The following is a 12374-nucleotide window of genomic DNA, read 5'->3' on the forward strand; positions in this document are numbered from 1 at the left end:
GAATACACTACCAAATGATGCCCGAGAGGTTCAGTTTTTATGTCTACATCGAGAGTACTCGAAGCCGTTGGCTCAGTCGTCTTAACCCGATTGCAATATTCTGTTTTGTGTGTGTGTGTGTGTGTGTGTGTGCGGAGGGGCGACACGCAAACTTGTTTTGAAATTAACATTTTTCTCTGTCATTTGATGTTTTGTCGAATAAAATCGAATGCAAAGTTATGACCAAGAGTTGTGGGGCAGGTTTTCGTTTTCGATTTTGATTTTCATTTTATTTTATATGATTTTGTTGTACCTTTTGTTTTGTTTTGTTTTGTTTTGCTTGTGTCGCCGGCGCCGGCGAAGACGCGACGCCCACGCGACCAACATTTTTTCCATGTCTCCGGGCTACCCAACTGTCGAGACTCGAGTCTCGAGCCAGTCTTGTCTCAACTCGCTATTTATTCATATTATTTTTGTTGTTTTGTTTTTCTGTCGCGTGGTCTTGCTGCCACATAAATAAATAAATAAAACAAAACAGAAAATCAAAAGTAGCAGCAGCTACTCGTGTGTACACACACACACACATACACACATACATATATCTATGGGTGCAAAAAAAAAAGCACAAGCAGAAATAAAACCAAAGTGTTACACGACAATTCGCAGGTGTCATTGAGAGTTGCAAATGATTTGGCGCCAGTTTATGGCTGTCAGTTGGACAGTTTGAGAGGGGTGGTGGGGAACCGAACGTCTGGCAGTTGCGTATCTCAAAATGTGTTCGTTGGCACTGCATTTTCGACTACTTCAAGTGGTTAGACTTTGTCCCGGGGGTTAACTTGAAGTTGAACCACTTTGGCCTGATGGCACAACGCAGACGACGAAAAGACAGCTGACGACTAGATTTAGTTCACTTTTGCTTAGATAAGACATATTTTATGTGCAGACATTCTGCGGTTGCACTCGAGAACTGTGCAAGACATCAATTACACATGAAGCTAATAATCTATTGATTCTGCATACACATGTATGGCCGACGTGCCGCACTGCTCGTTCACTGTGCAAAAGCATATGGGAGTGAGCGAGAGAAAGCGATCGAAAGAGAACGCTGGAGCAGGTAGCAGAGCTGTGCACTCACGCAAGCTAGGAGAGCGGGAGAGCAGTGCATGCGGGAAGAAGGTGGGAGAGATAGACGAAAGAACGGTCGCTGCAGCGCGTAAGCAGATGCTAAAACTGTGCTTATGCATGTACAGTGGGCAGTGCAAATAGCGGACAATGACGTTATGACTATATGATTAAGTATGGGACAGGGTAACTCGAGACATTTTATTCATGGTGGAGTTTCATGCCAAATGAGTTGGATTCTCACACTATCAAGACGCCGGAAACGTTTGACATATTTGAATTCGTGGAAAAGAATTAAGCCGCCAGAGTAAAGTAAACCAAATGTCGACCAAATCAAATTAATTTAGTTTCATCTTAAGCAGAAACTTCCGTTTTTATATACGCATTTTGCCCCACCATTGGATTCCTCTCTCAACGAAGTTGGCCAAAGAAACTTTCATTCGATGTCAGAGCGACCCAAAAGCTCATCTTCATGATTATTATTTGTTGTGTTTACTTCTTCTGCGACTGCCTGCCGCTCCTTCTCCACTGACTTTGCGCTTTTCGCCAGAACTCAGGAGCTGAAGAGCTGGCGTTGAAGCCGTTCATGGTGAGAACTAACGGCAGTTGGAGCTTTGGGTTGGGAGATTTAGATTTCTTGTTTTGTCAGTTGGCAGCGCAAATTAAAATTAAAATAAATAGCAATGGCAAAAGATGAGCCCTCTCAAATATACTTTTTCGCTTCTTCTTTTATATTCACTTTCCATCTGGCATCTGCCTCCCAGCCTGCGATCTGCCTCTGACGGTCAGTAAACTTTTACCATTCTCTTCTGCTTTTCTCCTCTCTCGGGTCAGGCGCTTCTAATTAAGATGAATTAAGCAAAATCGTTTCGATTAGAACAAAAAAGAGAGAAGAGAAGCAAGAAAAGCAAATTGAGCTGCTTGGGTCGCAGCCACTGATACCCTGTGCGGAATGTTTGCAAGTCAAAACAGTTGCTGGATAAACAATTTTAGTTGCTTCCACATGCTGCCACATATTCTTTTTTCTAGCCCTACTCAATATACCCACCTTCGCAGGGCATATAAAAAGCAACGAAGAAAAAACAAAAGATAGAGGCAAAGGCTGGAAGATGTTGAAGAAGCTGCCGTCTAACTGTTCTCTGAAGCTTTTGATGATGAGCCGATGGATGACCACGGGAAAATACTCGCAACCCACAGCGTTGACAGATGCCCACAGTTGTTAAATGGAACGGAGATTGTGCTGTGTGTGCGTGTGTGTGTGTGTGTGTGTGTGTGTGGAGGAAGTGTATTAAGTGCTGTAGCTGTGCCCCGTAATTGCTGTTAACTTTTGAGGCATAACTTTATTAGGCAGCACAACTTAAGTAGTTCCTGTAATAAATATGGCCACAGATGGGAAGCTCTTCAGATTGGTATATAAAAAAAAACCAAAAAAAAATTAAAAAATTATTGCATTTTTATGCAGTTTTTGCAGCAATTCTTTTGAATTCTAGATTCTAAATAATTTTTGTTAAATTGAACCTTTCCACGATTTGTTTTGTTTTTCTGCAATCTTCTATGTATTTCCTTTAAATTGTTAACTTTTGAATAAATAAATGTAATTACAGGAAATGCCAAAACCCAAGTAAAATGTTGCCATCTGCCAGCTGCGAAAGTGTTGCATACATTTATTTTAACCAAACGAAATTCTCCCAAATTCGAATTCGTTCACTTGTAGCGCCAAGAGGGGAAGGTGGTTGTGCGCGGGTATACCAGGAATCTGTTCTGCTGTGCACTTGAGGCATGTTTAGTTTTCTTTCGTACACTGGCAGCCGCCCAAGTGTATGGAGAACTTTCCATCTTGTCGAAGACGAATGAAATTTGTTTTTTTTTGTTTTTTGCTTTTTTTTTTTGTATGTTGTGTTTTGTCTTTTGCCTGCCTATTGTTGTGTGTACTTTAATTAATTAAGATTTATAAGCGGAGGCCGACAAACGAACGCAATTCAGCGGAAATTTAAATGCAAAGACAAGCCGTCCGGTCCGGTTCGGTCCGGTCCAGTCCGGTCGCTGCTCATTTGGTGCTGGCTCCGAGCTGTGGGCTGTGCGAAAAATCTTCATACACGAAACTTCCCTTCTTGTGCTTATCATGTTGCCTCTCTTTCTATGGCAGTTGGCATGTATTTAATTTAATTGAATTTGCGCTGCCATCAACGACCGACGACCGACGACCAACGACGACGACGTCGGAACTTAACGAGGGAAACGTGGCACCGACCAACACAACAAAAAGCAACAAAATGTTGGCCAAGCGGAGAAGACCTCATCTACGGTGACGGTTAGGGTTACGTACACGCAGAGAGAGAGAGAGAGAGAGAGAGTACTGCAGCAGGTATGTATGTACACACGGGTAATATGATAAAATGATTACACATCCGCCACAAGTTTAGCACTGAGACATTGCTCATACGACACGGTGCTTTGTCCCACTTCCACAGCAGCGGATGGGGGTAGGAACAGCCGGAAATCGTGTTTAGTCTTAAGCCAAGAGACTTCCCCACTCCCACTCCGCACCACGAAAATGTACAGTGGGGTAGTGGCCTGCCCCCTCGGGGGTCAGAGAGATGTTGTGTCCAATGCAATTATGAAAATTTACGAGTTTTTTGTTTCAACAGACAAAGTGCGTTGTTTTTCTTTCAACCCTCCACCCCCAGACATCTTCCTTTTTTGGTGAAAATAATTTACGATCTGGAAAAGTTTTCTCTTAACTTAACGCACAAAAACACAAGCAACGGCAGAGAATATAATCAAGAATTAAACAGCATCCAAAACGGAGTGCAAAAACATTAATTTGAACTTCAAAATTAATGCTTAAATCTAAGGAATTTAAAGTAGTTTCATAATTTACACTTTTAGTGCACTTTTGCACCTGTTTTGCAGTATTTAAAACTGCAAATAAAATGCAAATAATTTATTTTATAATTTTTGTAAATGTTCGATACAAACTGAATTACTTAGAGAGCTTCAAAAATGTCTAAAAACATTGAAAATAATTACGAAAAGGCAATGGGATTTGCATGTAGTTTTGAAGCTTTTGTGTTTATTATTTGGCAGCACAAAAACATAAATTTCTGCAAATTTCTGTGCTATTTCTGGCTGATGTCTGGCAAAACATGTTCAGAAATTACTCTAGAAAAATGTTGGTTGTTCTTGTTGTGTGCCCCGAATTTCGTTCAAGTCGAAACAATCAATTGTCAGTGTCTCCTGCTGTCTGGGGAACAGATGGATATGCAGACATATTTCTGAGGCAGAGTGGCCATGCCACATCGAATTGAGCTTGCATGCCACAGACAATTTTCTCCATCTACTGCCACATTATGCTGTTAATAATTAATTATATAATTGCGGAGCGGACGGACACAAGATGTACCTAGAAGAGACCAAAGACCAAAGACCAAAGGTACAATTCTCACGCTTGTCTCGTTGAGGTTATTTTTGAAATATTTATTATAATTATGGGTCGGTCGTCGGTCACTCGATATGCCCTGTCCGCATTCGCTGTGTCTGTCCGTTCTATTCATAGTATGCCATGGAGTCCCTTTTGCAAAAATAATCAATACTGGGCTTTATTTTGGGGCTGACAAATTGTTGGAGGCAACAAAGTTGACATAAGCAGAGAGACAATGATGTGACGCCCACCAGCCCAGTGCAGGTGCCAAAAATGGTTACAGCCCGGCATTAAGAAATTCAGTTAAAAATTCCAGAATTCGGGCACGTCCCCCCGAAAACGTTTTATCAATTAATTGTCGATTGGAAATGTAATTTTATCTGGTACATTAACGCATTACAATAATAATAATAATAATAATTGACACTGAGCTGCAAGCAAAATGCCAAACATCCTAAAAGTTTTGCAGGATCAGTCCTTTACGAGTATCGTTTTCAATTATGGGCAATCATTTTTCAAGTTCGCATCGCCGCGGCACGCGACACAAATTAATAATTGAGCAGGCAAGCAGCGAGCAAGCAGTGCGGAGCAAGCAGTGCGGAGCTGAGCGGCAAGCAGTGTGTAGGATGCTGCTGCTGCTGCTGCTGAGGCTGAGGCTGGGTTGGCAAATCAATTTCGTTTCACTTTGATTGTACGCAAATCTTTTGCTGGGCTGCTGCTGCATGTTGCATGCAAATTAAGTGCAACACTTGTTGCCCATCACCCATCATCATCATCATCAGCAGCAGCAGCAGCAGCAGCAGCAGCAATTCGCTGCCACTTTCCCATTGTTGGACAGGAAATGCAACTGAAGATTTGGTCTCATCTCCGGCTCCAGCTGCTGCTGCTGCTGCTCTGTGACGGCCTGACACTGGCTCCCAATTTGTGCAGCGACTGGCAACAGGATGCTGTTTGCTTTTTAGCCAAAGAAAATTAGTGGACAGGTGCGCCGGTGTGCCAGGAAATAGAAAGGCCCACAGATAGTGCACAAAATTGGATTGGGCTTTATATTGCCTGAAATATTTGTCATAAATTGTAAATTATGGCACACAAAAAGCACAAAAAACGCAAAAGAAAATGCATAGAAAATTGATTCAATTAAATCATAATATTTGCAGCGCACAAAATCCACTGCCGAATGATCAATGGGCTGCACTTCGGAGTGGACTCCGGACACTGGACTCTTGTTGTGTCATTAGTAGTGGGGCAACCAGCAGTGAGTGGCGGTGGGGCGGTGGCAGGAAGGGCAAGCAACAACCGCATGAAATCACATAAATTAAAATAACTCTATTAACCTGAACAAATTTATTATTTCGACCAAAGGAATTTCTGTTTTTTTGTTGTGTGTGGTTGGCATGAGTACAGTAGGGACAGGGACAGGGACAGGGACAGGGGTGGTCCTGGGTGCGGGTGAGGGTCAGTTATGTATGGATTTTGCTCTGACAATGAAGCGCGTGACTTAAACAATGCAAAAGCGAATAAAGAGTTAGGTGGAGGGTGTGCAAAAAATAAAGATATACTCTGAAGCAGTGATAGAAGGAATAGTGGTACATCGGATGATGGAACGGCACACACACAGAGCGAGAGCGAGAGAGAGAGAGAGAACACGGAACAAGGAAAATTTTTAGTTGCTGCTTTTGTTGTGGCATCGCTCTCTCTCTCTGCCTCACTCTCTGCATACCCTACAAAAGATTTTTAACATATTCAGCAGCAAGGAAATCATATTGGAAGCCATGACTAAAAAATAATTTATGAAGAGAAATATATTAAAAAAAAAAAAAATCACTTCCAATTAAATGGATAATTATGGTGGAGAAATATGTAAAATATGAACGGATATTTAAAGTCTACATTAATCTATTTTATAGTTTTTTTGTGGAATAAAATTAAATTTTAAATCAATTTTTTACGTATTAAAAACTGTTAAGGTTAAAAAACTGTTAAAAAATAAATAGCACAAAAATTAAAATAAAATAAATCAATGCAAAAAAATGTATACACAAACTAAACTGATATTTGAAAGCGAAATGAATTAATTTGTAGGAATAAAAATATTTTTTTTTCTCTTTATATTTAAAATCTGTTTTTTTTTTTTAAATATGAAATAAAATATAAGATAAAATGTTGGCATATCAAAAACTCACTCGTTTTGCCAGGGTATCAAATGCTTCGTCACTGAAATTAGTTCATACTTTTTCCTGTTTTTCGTTTGTCGGCAAAATTTATTATCCTTACCTCCTGCTGTGGCGCCTCCACTACAGTGGTCGGGCTACCACCAGCTCCACCCAGCTGGCCACCCTTTAATTGTGCGCCATTTAAGCACCTGCTGTGAATCGGGGGCAGAGAGCTCTCTCCCTCGATGGAGGCTCTGGCTCTCCTGGGTGCCGCGCTCCACGCTCCACGCTCCACGACCTCTCTCTCCGAACCGAACAGAACAGAGCAGAACAGACCTCACATGTCCATACATCATTGTGCCGCAGAATGTTTATGACCCTTATGGCAGGGCGTACCCTCAACCTCTCCCTCAGTGGCCCCCTGCCCGCAGTAGCCCCCGACGAGCATTTAATAGTTTTGGCGCGGCATTTTCTCGTAATGCTTTATTTATTTTTAATCATAGAACAAATACGAGGCTGCCCCAGCCCCAGCCCCAGACCCAACCCACAGCGTTAGAAACAGCAAAAAATATGGCCCATCATTTGCTCAACGATATGTGCAAACAATTGGCGCATTAAAGCCGAAAGCGGAAAATAAATTCTCATTCAATTGAATGGAATCGAAGAGCACAGCGGCAGTGCGTGGCAGTAGGTAAAGGCCAGGATAATGGCTGGAATAATGGCCAAGGATCATGAACCTGCTCTCAAAATAAATCAACTCAAGCCCCGGGAATACTCGTAGCTGAAGCGTAATAAACTCATCATTAGAGACATTTACTTGATGATGGCACAAAACTTAGCGCAGGGAATGGAAAATGTTCAACAAAAGTTGTGGAAATCAGCAAGGAATTGAATCAAATAAACTGCCATCGGATAAAAGCACAATTTGGAGTATTCAAAAACAAAATAATTAGCACTGAAACCCTCGGGGCGGTTCAGTCAGTTTTCAGTCTCTCTTTTTTCTGGCTCTTTCTCGTTTGCCCTCCATTTCTCCTCCAGCAACATTTCTAACCCACCGACATGTTATAATTATCATCAACGTTCTTGTTGCTTGCTCTTTGTTTGTTTTTATATTTAAATAGCCATTTGATGGCCACAATCCCAGAGCTCCGCCTGTCATATGCAAAGTCAATTAATCAATCATTTGATGTTGTAGGAAAAATGCAGCAAGCTGCAACTGCGACTGAGATTGTTTCCAGTTTTCCCCTTCAGACAAAATGTTACCAAAATGCAGCAGAATTTCTCGACTTAAAGTTTTGTTTTGAGCCACTGCTGAGCTACCTTATGATCTCATGATCAAAGCCCCCAGTCCCCAGACCCCAGACCCTCAGAGGCACACATTTTAATCACAACTTCCTGCATGAATTTATATTTTTGTATCTTTTATAGTTGTATTTCCCCTCTCTATTTTTTCATGTCTGTCTGTGCGTTGTTCATTATTTATTTTTAGTCTCTTTTTTGCTGCCCCTGGGCCGGGGCGTGGGAAAAAGCTACGAATCTCGACTGTCTCCGCGGAAGACTTCAAATCGGTGGCAGAGTCTGCAAAGAACGTGGAGGAATATGCGACGAAAATTGTACGAATATTAGAGACCAAAATATGGCTTACAATTTTGGCATTTCAACATTAATTTCAGCTCATTACAAGTATTCAACTAAACCTTTGTGTTCCCCTCCTCACACTGCCAGTATTTGGCACTCGCACAATTTCAGTTCGCTTGGGCAGGACAATTGTTTTTTGGGGGGGGATTGTGGCGCGCACATAATTCATGTAAAGCCGTGAAACTGCAGTTTGACAATCGCCAAGGGGTTATGTGCCCCAGCTCATGCTCCTTCTCCTAATACGCATAAATTTAATCATCTTTATGGGTTCGACTGCCCGCTGTTCAGCGTCCCTTGTCCACTGTTCCCTGTTCCCTATTAGCTGTCCCCAGTCCAGTGTAAACTGTTCCCGCTCCACTGTTAACTCTCCCCCATCCAGTGCTGCTGGCTGATTGCTGATGGCGAACAAAACTAAACACTTTTAAGCTCATCAATTTTGTCAGCACAAAGGGCCCACTAACAAAAGGCACAGCCGAAATTGGCTGCGACTCATTTGAATATTGATATGATTTCGATATTGGCTTCGTGGTTCGCATTAATTAAGAGCCCAAAAATTAGCGCTCGTGTTAGGCGCGTGCGCAGAGCAAGTTCATCTTGTATCGGATATTTAACCATGGCTATGGCTGATCTCTGCGATCGAGTTGACATTTGCACATTAATCCGCCATCAACATAGGCCGTGTGTAATTATTGGACTCTCGCTCAGACCTGAACATAAACTTAAGCGAACTCTGAGGAATGGAGCAGTCGTATGGGACAATAACAGAGGGCAGGAGAAGCTTAATTATTGCTGTTCCGACCAGCAGTGCTATTAACAGCCCAGAGCAACAGAATGTTAGCGCTCCATGTTAACAGCCTGTTAGCGAAAGGCCGCTGTTAGACAACGCTCTGTTAGCAGTAGCTCGCTCTCCCGATCGGCCTTGGCCTTGGCTTGTAATGGTCTTGCGTAATGAGTTTACACACCAAGTAGTTGTTGTTCCCTTAGCCCACTGTGTGCTACACAGTGCTATTAATGTAAATCCTCATGTAAATGCTCTTTTCTATGGTTTGAATACAATTTAATATTCCATTTTTGTACATTTGTGTAGATAGATGTCATGTTATTTGTGTAAATGTTAGTAAGTAGGAGTAAAAATTGTACAATTAACGATGATCAGAGTGCGATAATTCGATATCAGTGCTTATCTGTTGTCTGTGTGTTCCGGTGTCAGTGTATATCTGTGGTGTATGCATGAAGGTGTGTGTGTTCCGTTCTTCCCTTTGGTGCATTTGACTAGAATGTGGTTTTTGTTGTTCATCCTTGGCAGCATCATGGAGTGTGTGGATTACTGCGGGGATAATTTCAATTAGGAAAATGTTTGCTTGTCTTTTTGTACTTACTTAATCACGAATGTTCAGGATCGATTCCAGACGGGGTCCGACCGAAACAGAAATATACTTGAATTTCTTGCGGATGGACAACAGCTCCTCCTGTTCGGCCTTGAGCGGCAGCTGAGCCATGCGCAGGACGGTGGCTCTCAGTTGGAGAGACGTGTAACGGGAGCAATCGGCGAGCTGGCGTGTCCAGAGACTTTCGTCGAGGCCACCGTCGGGGGTGCCGTCGGACAGGTTGAGCGCGATGAAGAGCGCAGCAGCGGCTATCTGCGATGGCTTGACGCTGGCCAATTCGGTGTCCATCAACGCCAGTTGCACATAGTAATGCGCCAGTTGTTGGCATTTCATACCAAAGTCCTCCGTGGCATTACACAAGCGCTGCAAAAATTGGCTCGGCACCGGACGCGATATATCACCCTTGAATGCCAGCAAAATCTTCAACTCCATGTCACTAATCATTTCGTCCGTGAAGCCTTCGTCCGTGTGCTTCAAAAACCATTGATTGTATGTCCGTGGATTCTCATACTTGCTGGCCAAGATCAGGGCACTGAGGCCCATCAGATTGAGATCCGAGGGCAGAATTTCCTTGACCCACTGCAGATAGCGATCGATAATGCCGATGGCCATCTNATTCCAGACGGGGTCCGACCGAAACAGAAATATACTTGAATTTCTTGCGGATGGACAACAGCTCCTCCTGTTCGGCCTTGAGCGGCAGCTGAGCCATGCGCAGGACGGTGGCTCTCAGTTGGAGAGACGTGTAACGGGAGCAATCGGCGAGCTGGCGTGTCCAGAGACTTTCGTCGAGGCCACCGTCGGGGGTGCCGTCGGACAGGTTGAGCGCGATGAAGAGCGCAGCAGCGGCTATCTGCGATGGCTTGACGCTGGCCAATTCGGTGTCCATCAACGCCAGTTGCACATAGTAATGCGCCAGTTGTTGGCATTTCATACCAAAGTCCTCCGTGGCATTACACAAGCGCTGCAAAAATTGGCTCGGCACCGGACGCGATATATCACCCTTGAATGCCAGCAAAATCTTCAACTCCATGTCACTAATCATTTCGTCCGTGAAGCCTTCGTCCGTGTGCTTCAAAAACCATTGATTGTATGTCCGTGGATTCTCATACTTGCTGGCCAAGATCAGGGCACTGAGGCCCATCAGATTGAGATCCGAGGGCAGAATTTCCTTGACCCATTGCAGATAGCGATCGATAATGCCGATGGCCATCTCAAAGACCCCGTCACACAAGAGCAGTTTGGAGTGTACAGCATGGACCCAGTTGACGAGAACGCTGCGCCTATTGGGTGTCAATTTTGTATGTGATACCATGTGGTTCTCGAGTATCGGGAGCGTGCTCTCCCCCAGGAACAGACGATAGAAGTTTTCCTCGGCGCAGGGATGAAAGAGATCGATATATTCGGTTTTCTGAGAGGGCGGCTTGGAATCGAACAAGCTGGTGCACCAGCACTCGCACACGCGTAGGCCCCGATAACTGCGTTTGTTAGAGATTTTGCCGCATCGCTTACAATGACTCATCTTATCGTCATATACCCAGAGTTCAGGCCACATGTTCGATGTGTTCGATGTGTTCGACGTGTTCGATGGAATTGGGTCCTGCTGCGGATCCGTCATGTTCGGTTCGAGCTCGTCGCGACTCGGCGGTTCCGGTGTGGCGGACTCTTCGCGAAAGCTAATGCTGCTCTTCTGCCGAATTAGACCATCCTGGCATAAAAGCATCACTTTCTTTGCGTTACCCAATAAATTGTTTAAGTAACGTTTAATAGGTACTTTCTTTTTGATTCCTTTAATCAACTTTAACGGCATCTTCCGATGCTTGAACGGACCCCTCATGTAGCGAACGTATTTTGAAAAATATTCAGATATTTTGAATTTGCCCGACATTTTGGTGCTAAAAGTTTTGAAATAAGCTTGCATTTTATCACAGATATTTGTTGTTAAACTACTTGTTAAAAACATTAAAACTGTACACACATATCGGGGCTCGGCCCGGCCCCATCTATTGTGCATGGGACAAGGCTCTGCCGCTCACCTACACGTGTATCTCAGTGATTCGTACCAATGCCGCCAATGTATTGGTATTCGCACACATATATACATATGTGTGTGTGTGTGTGTGTGTGTGTGTGCATGCGAATAACTCTGGGATCAGGCATTTTGTATTGTTTCTGCAAAACTAAACGAAAGGGCACAGCTGTGTAAGCAATACAACAAAATAAAATCTTGCACCGGCATTTGCAAAGCACTAAAATGGTCGGTTCTAATTGCTAGACAATTCGATTCTAAAAGCGTTCTAATTTGCAAGAATCTTGTTGTGCCTGCGACTGCACGAACAGTTAATGGAATTGAAGCTACTTACAATTGTTATTTGCTTCTTTTTTTTTTAAATTGAAATCTCCGTAAATCTGACTTGCACTTCTAGAAATGAAACTGGGAACTGGACATTCAGTTTGGTTATCGATAAAGCACTGAGAGCAGGCGTTAGGGAATTTTGTATTTTCAATTTAGCTTGAGATCAATTTATCCGGAATGGAATGATGGAATGGGTACACAAATGTGTTGATGGTTTCATCATAATTAATTGTTCCAAAAAATTATGTTATGTTTGTTTGCACAAACTTTTTGTTTGTTGCAAAAATAATACGAAATAAAACAACTAAAACATGGAA

At 43.0% G+C, this 12374-nt stretch overlaps 1 protein-coding gene across 1 annotated transcript; it reads right to left on the reverse strand.

Annotated features, from left to right (window-relative positions):
- Window positions 1–9692: 9692 nt before the first annotated feature.
- On the reverse strand, window positions 9693–12079 carry LOC117590440 (G2/mitotic-specific cyclin-B-like). The gene is made up of 3 exons (XM_034283060.1): window positions 12065–12079; window positions 10336–11596; window positions 9693–10280 (listed from the first exon to the last, which is right to left on the reverse strand). Exons 2-3 carry the CDS (start codon window positions 11587–11589, stop codon window positions 9693–9695), a joined length of 1842 nt encoding a protein of 613 aa, XP_034138951.1. The 5' UTR covers window positions 11590–11596; window positions 12065–12079.
- Between the last annotated feature and the right edge of the window lie 295 nt (window positions 12080–12374).

This window comes from Drosophila guanche, unplaced genomic scaffold, assembly GCF_900245975.1.
Source record: "Drosophila guanche unplaced genomic scaffold, DGUA_6, whole genome shotgun sequence".
Taxonomy (NCBI): Eukaryota; Metazoa; Arthropoda; class Insecta; order Diptera; family Drosophilidae; genus Drosophila; species Drosophila guanche.

Excerpts from the sequence above, each read along its gene's own strand:
- LOC117590440 (XM_034283060.1), bottom strand. The coding sequence starts at position 11,589 with ATGTCGGGCAAATTCAAAATATCTGAATATTTTTCAAAATACGTTCGC. Across the intron at positions 10,281-10,335 it reads TCAAGTATATTTCTGTTTCG|TGGGTCAAGGAAATTCTGCC; the intron begins GTCGGACCCCGT and ends CGCTATCTGCAG.